General features: G+C 40.8%; 1 protein-coding gene across 1 annotated transcript; it reads right to left on the reverse strand.

Annotated features, from left to right (window-relative positions):
- Positions 1-5640: 5640 nt before the first annotated feature.
- LOC103900184 (alpha-1-antitrypsin) lies at positions 5641-9280 on the reverse strand. The gene is made up of 4 exons (XM_009280804.1): positions 8608-9280; positions 7461-7731; positions 6583-6730; positions 5641-5847 (listed from the first exon to the last, which is right to left on the reverse strand). Exons 1-4 carry the CDS (start codon positions 9278-9280, stop codon positions 5641-5643), a joined length of 1299 nt encoding a protein of 432 aa, XP_009279079.1.
- Positions 9281-12046: the final 2766 nt, after the last annotated feature.

The following is a 12046-nucleotide window of genomic DNA, read 5'->3' on the forward strand; positions in this document are numbered from 1 at the left end:
CGACTGGGGGGGGGGAAGAATGAGTGAGCAGCTGTGTGGTGCTTGGTTGCCAACTGGGGTTAAACCATGACAAGCAGCTCTTTTCCTAGTCCTTGCTTTGCACTGTCAGCCCACCCTTTTACACAGGTGAAATAAGAAACTGTACCATAAGTAACACAGGTAACATGGGCTCTAATACAAGTGTTATCTCATGTTCATACCACCTGCAAGATGCCCCCTTAACCAAGGTGTCCTCTTCTGCTCTTTGTTCTATTGCTTGCACTCCACACAGCAAAAGGCAACTGGATAAGAACATAAAAACAACCCTGAAGGCTGTAACTCAGCTTCTGAGGAAGCTCTCTTCCTTTTTCTGCCTTTCCAGGCATCTAGTGGTTTAGGTGCTTTTAAAGGTATTGTGATAAAAGTCCGAGATGTATTTTTCAATTAACTCATAACAAACACTTACAGGTCCATTTAAAGTGGAGAAATCTCATAAGAAGTGTCAAAGCCAGCTACCCAGAGGGAATGAGAGATATGAAAAATGGGATGGAAAGCCAACAGCCTCAGATAGAGCATGCTTTGCTTATGGAGTCATCCATTTATGATGGACAGTGTAAACCTAATTCTTTCCCAGCCCTTTTCCCCAGACTGAAATGGTTTAAGACTGAAATTGTTTCTGACTTATGAAATTGTTTCTGGTTTATGGCAATCCTAGTTTTCTAGACATTGAAGCATGTGGCTATTTCTGGAAAGGTGAAGTAGGAAGAGCCAGTGAGATATTCTGACAGCTCTGTAACTTCAACCTCTGAGGCCATAATCTGGAAGCAGTTCTCAGAAACCAATCTGGTCCTCAGAAAAAGCATCCTGTGAATCTTTATCTGGAAGAAAGCTGCAGCCAAAGCCTGGAACCAGGTAAACTTCAGCATGCATAGGAGGGAAGTTTCAAACAAGTAAGTAAAGGAGTGAAAGGCAACAGTACTTCCAGTGATTGACTAGCCTGTGTGCATCAACATCTAATTATCATAATACTGTACTGTCTTCATATGTATTTTCCTAATAGGAAAGAAATATCATGCTATATGTAAGACAAAAATGACCAAACCATGTTGTGTTTGAAGAAGAGAAATACAACTCTTTGCCAAGCCTTTGCAGGAGTCAAATAACCACAGACCTTCCATTGTTCCCCACAGGTATTTTTTCTGCTGGCCAAATGACAGAGCACAATCCAGGAATCTAATATGTAGCAGAATTACCGAGTTAACATTATGGCTTTCCATTAAAAAGGCTTGGAAATGTTTGTGTGAAATGCATTCATTTGTTTTGGTCTGGCTTTTGCAGTCTCTTAGCAGCCAGTGGTACAATTAAATACACTCCATTCTAGAAAATATTTTCTAGGTCCATTACAACAATGAAACTGTTGATGCCTTCAGACCCCCCATTCTGAGCCCCAACCATACCTCACATAGGTGATTATGCTGCTGGTAACTCCACCTGACATATACCAAGGGTATGCATGTGGTGTTTGGGGATACCAAGGCTCTGTGAAAGCTGCAGGAGAGCACTGCCTTGAGCAATACATCTCTCACAAGGGCTTCCTGAGCCTAGGCATTTGTGTGATTAGCAGGTGATGGACGCTGGCTATGTGGATCTCGGCCACAGCACCTTCATATCTGCCAAGTTCCTGGTGGCAATAGAAGCCAGTTTTTCGGCACTGAATAATCACCAAGTTCTTTGAGAGCTGAGGAATTGACATAGTATTGCCCCAGAATATCTGTTAATCACTAATTGTGTGACAATTGCTAGACTCTCTGAATGCATAATGAAATACATGACATCTGATTTTGAGAAATTGGACACCCCCAAGTGATGGGTCTGTAACATGAATGGCACTATTTTCCTGCAGGGATAACTATTTTCCCATTAAGATAATCATGTCGGTGCACTGATCAATGATAAGGACCAGGAAAGGCATGCTGTCATTGAGGAGACTCTTTCCCCACTAGCCCTGAAGCATCATGGGGTCAATCCCTGCCAGAACTTTATAAACCTTGCTAAAATTTTTCTTTGTCATTATGTCCTAAGAGTAACATGCAGAAAGAACAGTATCATACAATACAAGAACATAGTAGGTTATTCATTATCAAGACAATGCTAAAAAGATGTGACTATTTAGTTATTATATATTAGAAAACAAAATAAAAGGTGTTTACTTTGCAAAGGACCTAAATTATGGTATGATTCTATGATATCTCCCGTTTGATGAGGATACACTGCCATCAGAACTATGCGCCTCAGCTTTGTCAGGAATTTTTCTCATTAAGCAGCCTGTGCCTTCTACCATTGTCAAAATATGGGTTCTTGTTTGTGCTTACGTTTATCAGAGCATCAGTAGGTCTTTTCAGCAGAATATGCAATTTGCTTTTCAGCCCATGACCTTTAAGGCTGTTGCTTATGTTACATGCCTTTAGTTTCTTCCTAGCAGATGCTGCACAGCACTGGGAACAATGACAGACCTGCGCATTGGCACTAACCAGTGGCTGTTTGAAATATGTTATTTTCCTTTACTTACTTCAAGCATATTATGTCCCTCTCTGCCCCCACAGCCATATACATTTTGCTTCTTTTTGCTCGTTCCTTCTTTTATGATCTTTAGCACTACTCAAAATTGCTGCTACTTTTCTTCCAATGTCTTTTGAACTTCACGTAGTTTGTAGGTAAGGCTTAAATCTATCTCTACTGTGGATTAATCCTGGTTTCTGAGCTCCTTATTTATGCTTTTAGATTTTGTTTCACTTCTGTAGATAACTCCTTCCTAGTTATGACGACAAATACACAGTTTACTGCTATTCCCGCAATGCTTGTTTTCCTTTTCTCCTTATTTCAGAGAGCTGCTCAGTGTGTGCTGTTCCAAAGCTTCTGCTGTGCTGGCAATTCTTCTACTATGGCTGTTAACCTAAAACAGCCTTTACGGAAGACTGCTTTCAGCCATCCCATCACAGATTTCTCTTAGGGTCCACTTAGGCAGTGCTGAGGCTGCAGCTCCTGCGCGTGCATGGTTGCCTGCACTCCCACATCAGATTTGTGTGTAGGCTTCAGTGCAGGCTGGGTTAGAAGATGTCCTTTGCACTTTGTCCCTCAGGTGGTGCATCAGGTCAGCTCCATCCTCCAGCAACGTCACTGCTGGAGTGCCACTTGAAGTGGCACACCACAGTACTTGCACACAGCAGCAGAAACTCTTGACTAGCTAGGAGGAAAGTCCTTCTTCTGTTGCACTGAGGCTTCTTGGTCATTAAATTTACAGTCAGCAAACAAACCAAGAAACAAAAATCCAGGAAAGAAGCAGCAAAAACCCAGGAGATTGAAAGAAGAAACACTGTCCTGAACAAACCATGACTGCACTGGATTTATGACAACCTTAAGGCTAACAGTTTTGGGGGGGTTGTGCAATCCTTCTGTACTCATTATTTACCACACAAATTTGCCGTCTGCTGCACATTTCCAGTGAGGGGCATTCCCTGATTTTTATCAAAATAGAAAGAAAACCAAGGCAAGGCACGTGTATATGGTCCCTACACCCATTTTAAGATGATTCCCTACCAACAATAGTTTCTTGATATTTTTTGGTGATCCAGTTCTTAATTCAGCTTGATTTTTCTCCACCTACTTTCAAATAAGTTATGCAACAAGGCTACCTCTCAAAGTGAGATCTGATTGGCAAAATATCGTTTAGATATTTTTTTCCTACTAACAAACAGAGACTATTGATCTGAGGTCCATGAGGAACAACAAACATAAAGTCTCTTGGTATTCGCCTGCAGAGCCATTTGTCATTGCAAAGCTGGACTTTGGCATACCGTCCTGAATTAGCCCTGAGATTTGCCAAGAACTTTTAAATTATATTCTGTAGAATCAGTTTATCTGTATTACACCAAGACCAAGTCCTTATATGTTTAGAGGTATGAAGCCAACTGTTTGTTACTAAATATTGAACAGACTAAATACAGTTATGAGTAAGAAACTGTTGTCATTGGTTTACATGATTTTAAGGAGGGCTTTGAAAGTGAATTTCAAGTGTTACATGGCTGGCAGATAGAGGTGGAAAGGTTCTTATATTCCTTATTGGTATACTTACAGCTACAATTTACTAATATTGATAGCATTAATTTAATGTCAAAGAAAATAAAGATCCCTAAACCAATCAAGATAATTGTATTTTAGAAATAGTCACCATAATTTTTGAGTTTTATTTTTCACAGACATTGTAAGTGACTAAAGTCTAAAAAATTGCCATTTATATTTTACTTTTTTCCTATTGGTTTGAGATATTCTATAGCAAAAGACTTAATTTAAGCACTTTAATTGGCTTTCTATATTTCAATAACACATGCTAAAGATGTTGATTTAAAAAATTAAAGAAAAAATAATAAAATAATTTAAATATTTACTGATTTGTGTTTCTTTCCTTTCATAACCATACAACTATCTAGTGTAGCTGGTATGTCAAAATCCTATCAACTGGGTCACTATAAAACAACACAACAGCAATAAGTTACTCAAGAAACCTTAAGTAAGTGAAAAGGTACAAATGTCAAGTCGCAGTACATTTTTACTCTATAAGAGTAATCCACTGTTACTGTTTAGAAAGGTGACTTCTCAAATATTACCTGCAGTTTGTATGTGTGTCATTGATAGTTTAAAGCAGGTTAACAGTCCTTTGGAAAGCTCTGCTCTTCCTACTGAGGAAACACAAACTCTCTGGTGTTATAATTTTTCATTCCTCCTCTTTTCTACCACAGTCTGACAAGTCTAGCTGGAAAATGTGATAGTGAAGGCAGTGTCAGTAGGAGAAAAGAGAAATGGCAGCGACAACAAATCCATAAAAAGGGAACTGATTCTATGTCATGGACTGCTCCACCGTACTTTTATCTCAGGGCATTGGCGATAACAGTTATATTAGCAAGATAAAACAGAAAGTCTTTTTGCTGGTATGGCTTCCTTCCTTAGTAGAATAAACATTATTTGTAAAGCAAAAACAAACTTCTTGTCTTCACAAGGAGGGCTTCCACTGAGGAGGAGACAGAGGGAGGCAAGCTGAAACAGCTGCACTCATCAACCCTTTACATTGGTGTGTCCTCCAGTGTCCCAGTCACCGATCCTGCAGCTTCACACTATACTTGGTTAAAACCCAAAGAAATCAATGGAAATTCACTCCAATATTAAGGGAATCTGCATTTAAGACCATCAAAGGTTAGTGGATTAAACAGACACGACTTATACCTCCCACCTCCTTTTCCCCATTTCCCTTCTCCTGCTCTCCCGCACACACACCGTGAGTGTACAGCAATAGATACATCATCTGGAGACTTTAAACCATCTCAAATACCCTATAGGAGCATGTCAGGAAGGGCTTCTTACAAAACCGGTGAAAAGTGACTTGTATTTCGTTAACGCTACAAGCTATACCCGTCTGTAGACTGGGGGGAAATACCAGTGAATTTTGGACAAGGAAAAATAGTTTTTGTGTTTTAAGGGATTAATAATATATATAAGGATAATGGTTGAAAGACGAGCAGTAGCACGTAGTGGTATGCACACATAAATGTTTTGCTGGATCACAGGAGTTTGGCCAGCAATATGCATAAGTGCATGTCCTCTGGTCAATCAGTCATTTTTCAGAGGGTTTACGATTTTCCCTATGAAGAGGACGGTGCGGGTGTATTTATCCAGAATCACCAGGAGAAAGGGCCTGTTGAATCTGACTCGAGGTGGATGAGGAAAATCGCCAGATCTCCAGGTAATCTCCTTCACCGTGGCCCCCGCCGCTTCAGTGCCGTTCTCATGAACATTTAGCACCGCTCTGTGGATCACCTGCAAGGACGCAAAGCAAAACAACCTCCAGCTGACAACCCGGCAAGAAGAGAGCAGCCTGCCACCCTCCTCACTCTTGCCAAAGAGAGCCCTGCCTGGGGCAAGACCCAGCAGCACCAGCCACTGGGAAGGTCATCACCAGCTGCTCCCCTTCCCACCGCAGCGCAGTCAGCCATCAGACCACTCCTGCTAGCCCCCTTCACTGCATGTGCAGAGAGTAACCATCGAACAGCAGACAGCCAAAGAGCGCTCAAAATGACTGATGGCAAGAAACTCTGGAAGCAAAGAAACCTGGTAATTTAGCCTAGACTTAGTTTTGCCTTTGGCAGCTTCATGTATTATTGTGAATTTACCCTATGATCTAGCTGAAGAAAATAACTTTTTGTGAGCACTAGAAGGGCAGGAATAACAGCCTTTTGCCCTCTGTAGGTGGAATTAGAGGAAATTTTACCAAAGCTAATGTGCTACTTTTAGATAACTTTGTTTAGTAAGCAAAATAACATTTAATTATACGTATGTCTTCTTCTTTGTCCTCAAACTGTGTATGTATAACCCCTTGTAAGCATGTTTGGCTTCAGGTTTAGGAAAGATAGGGCTTGCTTTGCCTCTAGACTGGCAGCTGTTGATGATTGAGTGATGACTCAGAGAGACTGGGATAAGCTTTTCATGGGATATTAGTCAGGTTCCTGGGAACAGACAAATCCTGTTGTTGCTGTGTGTCATGTGCTGACTTACTTTTGAAACCATCAGTCCAGGCTCCTCAGTAATCCCTGACAGATCAGCTTGTTCAGTGAACAGATCAATCATACCCACTTGTTTGACTATCCTTTTCACATCATAGGTACCAGAAATAGAAAATTTTGGAATGTGCAGATGTATTTTTCTGTAACAAATAACACAAATAGGGACAAATTGTCATCTAGGTAACACTCCTCAATGGCTTCAGTATAGTGACACTTCACATTTATTTTTCTAAATGTTAAAAGTCTGCTCTCAGGATTCAGATAGCAATTCTGACCAGGTTAGCTATCTCACGTGGAGGGTTGGAGAAGAATGAGCCCATGTTATCCTCTGCCTCCACAGTGGGGTTCAAGGAGTGGGGTGGAAGACACATCTATACCAACTCTGTGTCAAAGAGAGCTACTACTGCCAGGTAGCAGGTTTTTTTCAAAAGATCATAGCTAGCTGTCCTAAGGCTGTTCGAATATACAACAGGGCCTGGGCCACCACAGAAATAGCTGCAGTAGTGGTGAACGAATAAAATTTCCACTTTTACATACAATGCCCTCAACACCCTCAGAAATAGCTACTCTATTGTAGTTTCACAGTGCCAATATGAAACAAGGGTCTGTTAACTTCATCATGGTGCTAAGCAACTTGTGGTTGAGCCAGGAACTTAACCCAAGATGGATCCCAAGTTCAATGCCCTGTTTGTTCACTACCCACAGCTCTCTTTCATTTTCCAACTAAGAAAAGGGAAGTCCTTGAACAGAGAGGGACCATTAAGTGAATAAAGTTCAGTAAAATAACCTGGCCTTTAATGTTTTGTCTTGGTGAGATAAACACTAATAATCTATAACATGGTCACCTCTCACCTTAGCAAAAGCACTTACCTGTCTTGGAGGAACTTTTCCCATTTAGACACAGTCCTTTTCAAGAAAGCATCTTCCACCTGCTTCATCTTCCCTTCATCAGGCAAAACAAATAACGCTGCAGCATTTCCACTGTAAGGTATCTGAACCAGCCAACAGGACAGCTCTTCGTCAAAGTAATTTCTGTAGTAACCTTTTCGATACATCATGTCAACTTTTACAGACTTTTTCTGGTCCACAAAAAAATCCTCCTGTTTTGTGTATGAAATACTGAAGGGTTTCTCCCAATGGGCTTATGACAAAAAGAAAAATAATTCAGTGGAATATAAAGAGGAATGGTCATGGTGAATAAAACAGGATCTAGTCCCACAGCCTTCCTTTGATTAGAACAAATATCTTTTTCAAGTTACTGCACCCTCAGGTGTTACAACATTGCAGCTCTTTTTTTTTTTCAAGTGCTTGAAGACAATTAAAGACAGATAATACTGAAAAAAACATCTCTTACTAGAGCATGAGTCTATCATCACATTAAAGAATTTACCAAACTCAACAGATATTTGTTAAAAAAATCCAGTCTTTCACTCAACCAGGTGAGGACACAAACATTTATACTGACAACAAATATACATGGTTTTATAGGAATATTTTCCAGATACTGAACATGGTTTCCTCCATTTAAAATATTTTAACTACAGTTTCTTTCTCTTAGGTTTTCATTCTCTGTAATAAGCAGTAAGCATCTAAGTTACAACCTTCGCACCCTTCGATATTTCTTACCTTTAAAGAAGACATAGTTAACAAGAACAATTGCAGTGAGAGGATCAAGGTTTTCCACTAGGTTATCAAGTGCTTGAAGACAATTAAAGACAGATAATACTGAAAAAAACATCTCTTACTAGAGCATGAGTCTATCATCACATTAAAGAATTTACCAAACTCAACAGATATTTGTTAAAAAAATCCAGTCTTTCACTCAACCAGGTGAGGACACAAACATTTATACTGACAACAAATATACATGGTTTTATAGGAATATTTTCCAGATACTGAACATGGTTTCCTCCATTTAAAATATTTTAACTACAGTTTCTTTCTCTTAGGTTTTCATTCTCTGTAATAAGCAGTAAGCATCTAAGTTACAACCTTCGCACCCTTCGATATTTCTTACCTTTAAAGAAGACATAGTTAACAAGAACAATTGCAGTGAGAGGATCAAGGTTTTCCACTAGGTTAACAATTTTCCCATTTGTCTTTTCCTCAATATAACTGTTGATCTGATTCTCAGCACCAGAGGAGTTGTTAAAGTCAGTAGAAAAGACTTCAGATTCATAAAAGCTTTTGACATCATCCAAGAACTTCTGTAGTGGTTTTAGTGTCTCTTCTATAAAAAGGGCATTGCCCAGGCTCAGCTGGAGCTCACTGTCTGAACGGTTCAGCATGTGGAGGAGTTGGCAAAAACCTTCATGTATTTCCTGCTCCTGAGTCTTTTTCAGGTTAAAGGCAAGCCCTTCCAGAATCTGCGTCAGCGTCGCTGACTTGGCACCAAGTGCCAGCATTGCAAAGGAAACAGAGATGCTTACGGGTGAAAAGAAAATATTTTGATCGGTTGCTTCAGATGTGACCAGCTTGTAAAATGAAAATGCAAAGTCAGCATTGCTGGCAACTAGTTTGACAAAGGTTTTGTTCTTAACTGGATAAACTCCTTCCCCGTGAGAACTGCGTCCTGGGTAATATGTCCCTTTACGATCATCCTGCTTATTGGGGTAATGAGGATGCTGATGACACTGGGCAACAGTATACAAACCAGCCAGCAATAAACACAAGGAGAAGGTGGGCTTCATTTTCCTTTTAACTGTTTCTGGAAAGAGACAGGCATACAAAACATGGCATGGAAATTAATTTCTTCATGCTATGTGCTCCAGCCAAATAAAAGGAGACTCTCAGAACACACCTGTTCTCCAAAATCCCATACTTGGATATTTCACATGCCTGATGCATGCCAGTGATCCCCAGAAAGAATATGCCTCTTGATACACTATTTGTATAACCAAGTACTCTCTCAATAGAGGTAATTTTGATCATATTAACTTTTAAAAAATAGGGTAGGACTGAGTTTTTTAAAATTTGCAAATAACTGGAAGCTTATGACCTTTTCCACAGAGTAACTGGTAGAAGTTGTTTTTGTACTCAGTACTGCAGGATGGCTACTGCAGCCCTGTTAGTCTTCCTCATTTAATCAAATAATTAGAGAATTAAATCTGTGTTAAACAAAAATGTGATATAAACACAGATCATACTGTCTAGGACCAAAATTACAAAGTACTTTTACAGTTTCTTCAAAGATAAAATATAGGATCACTGTGGTAGCAAAGTCTATAGGCATCTTTATTGTTTCCAAAACAATTTTTTATTTAATTATGTGAAGTATCTTCTTCACTAGCAGCCAGTTCTTGCTGGCTTTTGGCAAGTTTTGAATTTTTGCATAACAGGTATATCCCTTTGTTTACATATAACAAGGTGCCCTTCCCAGGCAACAACATAATCCCCCAAAATGAAACGTCCAAACGATCCAAGGGAAAACTAAAAGGGTACTTACAGTGCTACAAAAAGGATCTTGCTGTGCACATCTGGTCTTGTCTGCTCCTTCTTCTCTTCAGTACTGTTGAACAGGATTAAGCAGAGTGCCCCCATTAATCATTAATTAGTTCAAATAAAAATTGCAGCAAGGATGCACAGCAAGCAGTAATGACGCTAGATATTCTGGACAGTTTGTCCAACCCAGACACAAGCTAACGGTGCTGGGTGGTGGGGCTGCGGACGAGAAGGAGCGGAGCAGGGACTATATCTCCTGCTGCTTGCATGCCTGTGGATCGACATGAGAAGCCTGCTGCTGTGGGTGCCTGGCAGGAGAGCCATACCCTTCGTGACCGGAGCCGAACTCTGTGACTTCGTGTGAAGGCCACCCCTTGCCTGGGTCTGGCTGCAGGGCACGAAGCTGCCAGCACACCTCACCAGGGAGCGCAGCCTCCCTGCCAGACCGTCCCTCTTAGCTTGGTCCTGGGGGACTGATAAATGGGACGGGGACACTGCCAGAGTCATAACCTCTCTGTCAGGATTTCAAAACAGGGTAAAAGCCACCTTCAGATTTAGAAAGCCCTTCTGCCTTACTATATACCTCAGTCACAACCTTTTGTGAGGTTTTGGGTCTTTCCCTAAGGGGAGCAGACTGTATGTGATTGGTGAATGGTCTCCAGATTTCTTTAGAGAATAACATGTGACATTACCACCCTAGTGAGACATTTCCTGTCAATACAGCTGTTCACTCATTGCTCTTGGCTGTTGCCTGTGGCTGGGTATTTGGGGAGTTGGTGAAGTTTTCTCCTAGCTTTTTAGAAAATACACAACAAAAACACCACCACTAAGAAACAACAATTACATTGGACGGTTCCAGAGACTGACTGCAAAGAGAGACATGTGGCCAGTGAATATCTTGTTTCCTCAGGTTAGTCTTCTATATCATATGCAACTGAAAAGGACCCCATCAGCACACAAAACAGGCTGCCAATTCTCCTTTCAGTCAGTGCTAAAGAAGGCATGCCAGCATCACTGGATGATATTCAGGGTTGAATATCATATATGGACAGACCACTCAAGGACAAACTAAGGCAGAAAATGCATTTTTTAACAGATCTGGCTGCCCCTGTGGCACTCCTCTCCATTGTATAGGATGGTTTTGTCATTTCACTTAGCAGTTATAGTATCATTCCCACAATGTAGATGTGAAACATACAATCTGCATCCTGTTGATTCCACATTGCCCAAACACCCCAAGAGGTTGATGGCAACCCTCAGATTTTGACGTGAGGGTAATATCCAAAACCCGTGCCGAGTAACTACAAGTGGATTATGAACTGTCAAAAAATAGCCAGCAATGCATGTGGTCACTAGCCTATTACAGCTTATAAAACAGTGAATAAGATTAACTGGATGGAGAACAGGAACTTAAGTATTTCCAGTCTAGTAAGTTCTGTAAACTCATACGAATAACCCTAAATCTTCCTTAATAGAGATCAGCTTGTCTATTAGCAGTGAGTCAGAAAGGAGATAAATGGAGGGATGGCCTGAAGGATTGCTCCTTTTTAAGTGGAGATGCATGCAAAAACACAGATACCAATACAGATGGCCTTAGCTCATCCTGGCACTGCAATAATGTTGAGGCTTTTAACCTGTAGTCCAAGTTCAGGACCCGTAAGGGAACTCTGAAAGGCAATCAAGAAACACAAGCCAGTGTATGTCCCCTTGGATTCATTCCTCTCACCATTGCATATATCCTTGGAGCACCAAACCAAAGCTGTTCCCTGTAAGATTGCATGTTACTGAATGTCACTGGTATCCAGTTCAAGGGGATCTTTAAACTCTGCTATGCAGCTGATAATGCTTATCCATACCTAGTTTTCCATCAAGGGGAAAGACGTTGGGAAGGCACCACAGCTGAGAGGGACAATGCAGGGCCTGCTGGAAATGCTCCCCTGCCATAACCAAAGCTTCAGGGAGGAAATGATTGCAGCTCTGAGGATTAAGCAACCATCTTACAGAGTGGAGGAAGG

Source organism: Aptenodytes forsteri, unplaced genomic scaffold (assembly GCF_000699145.1).
Source record: "Aptenodytes forsteri isolate BGI_AS27 unplaced genomic scaffold, ASM69914v1 Scaffold193, whole genome shotgun sequence".
Classification (NCBI taxonomy): Eukaryota; Metazoa; Chordata; class Aves; order Sphenisciformes; family Spheniscidae; genus Aptenodytes; species Aptenodytes forsteri.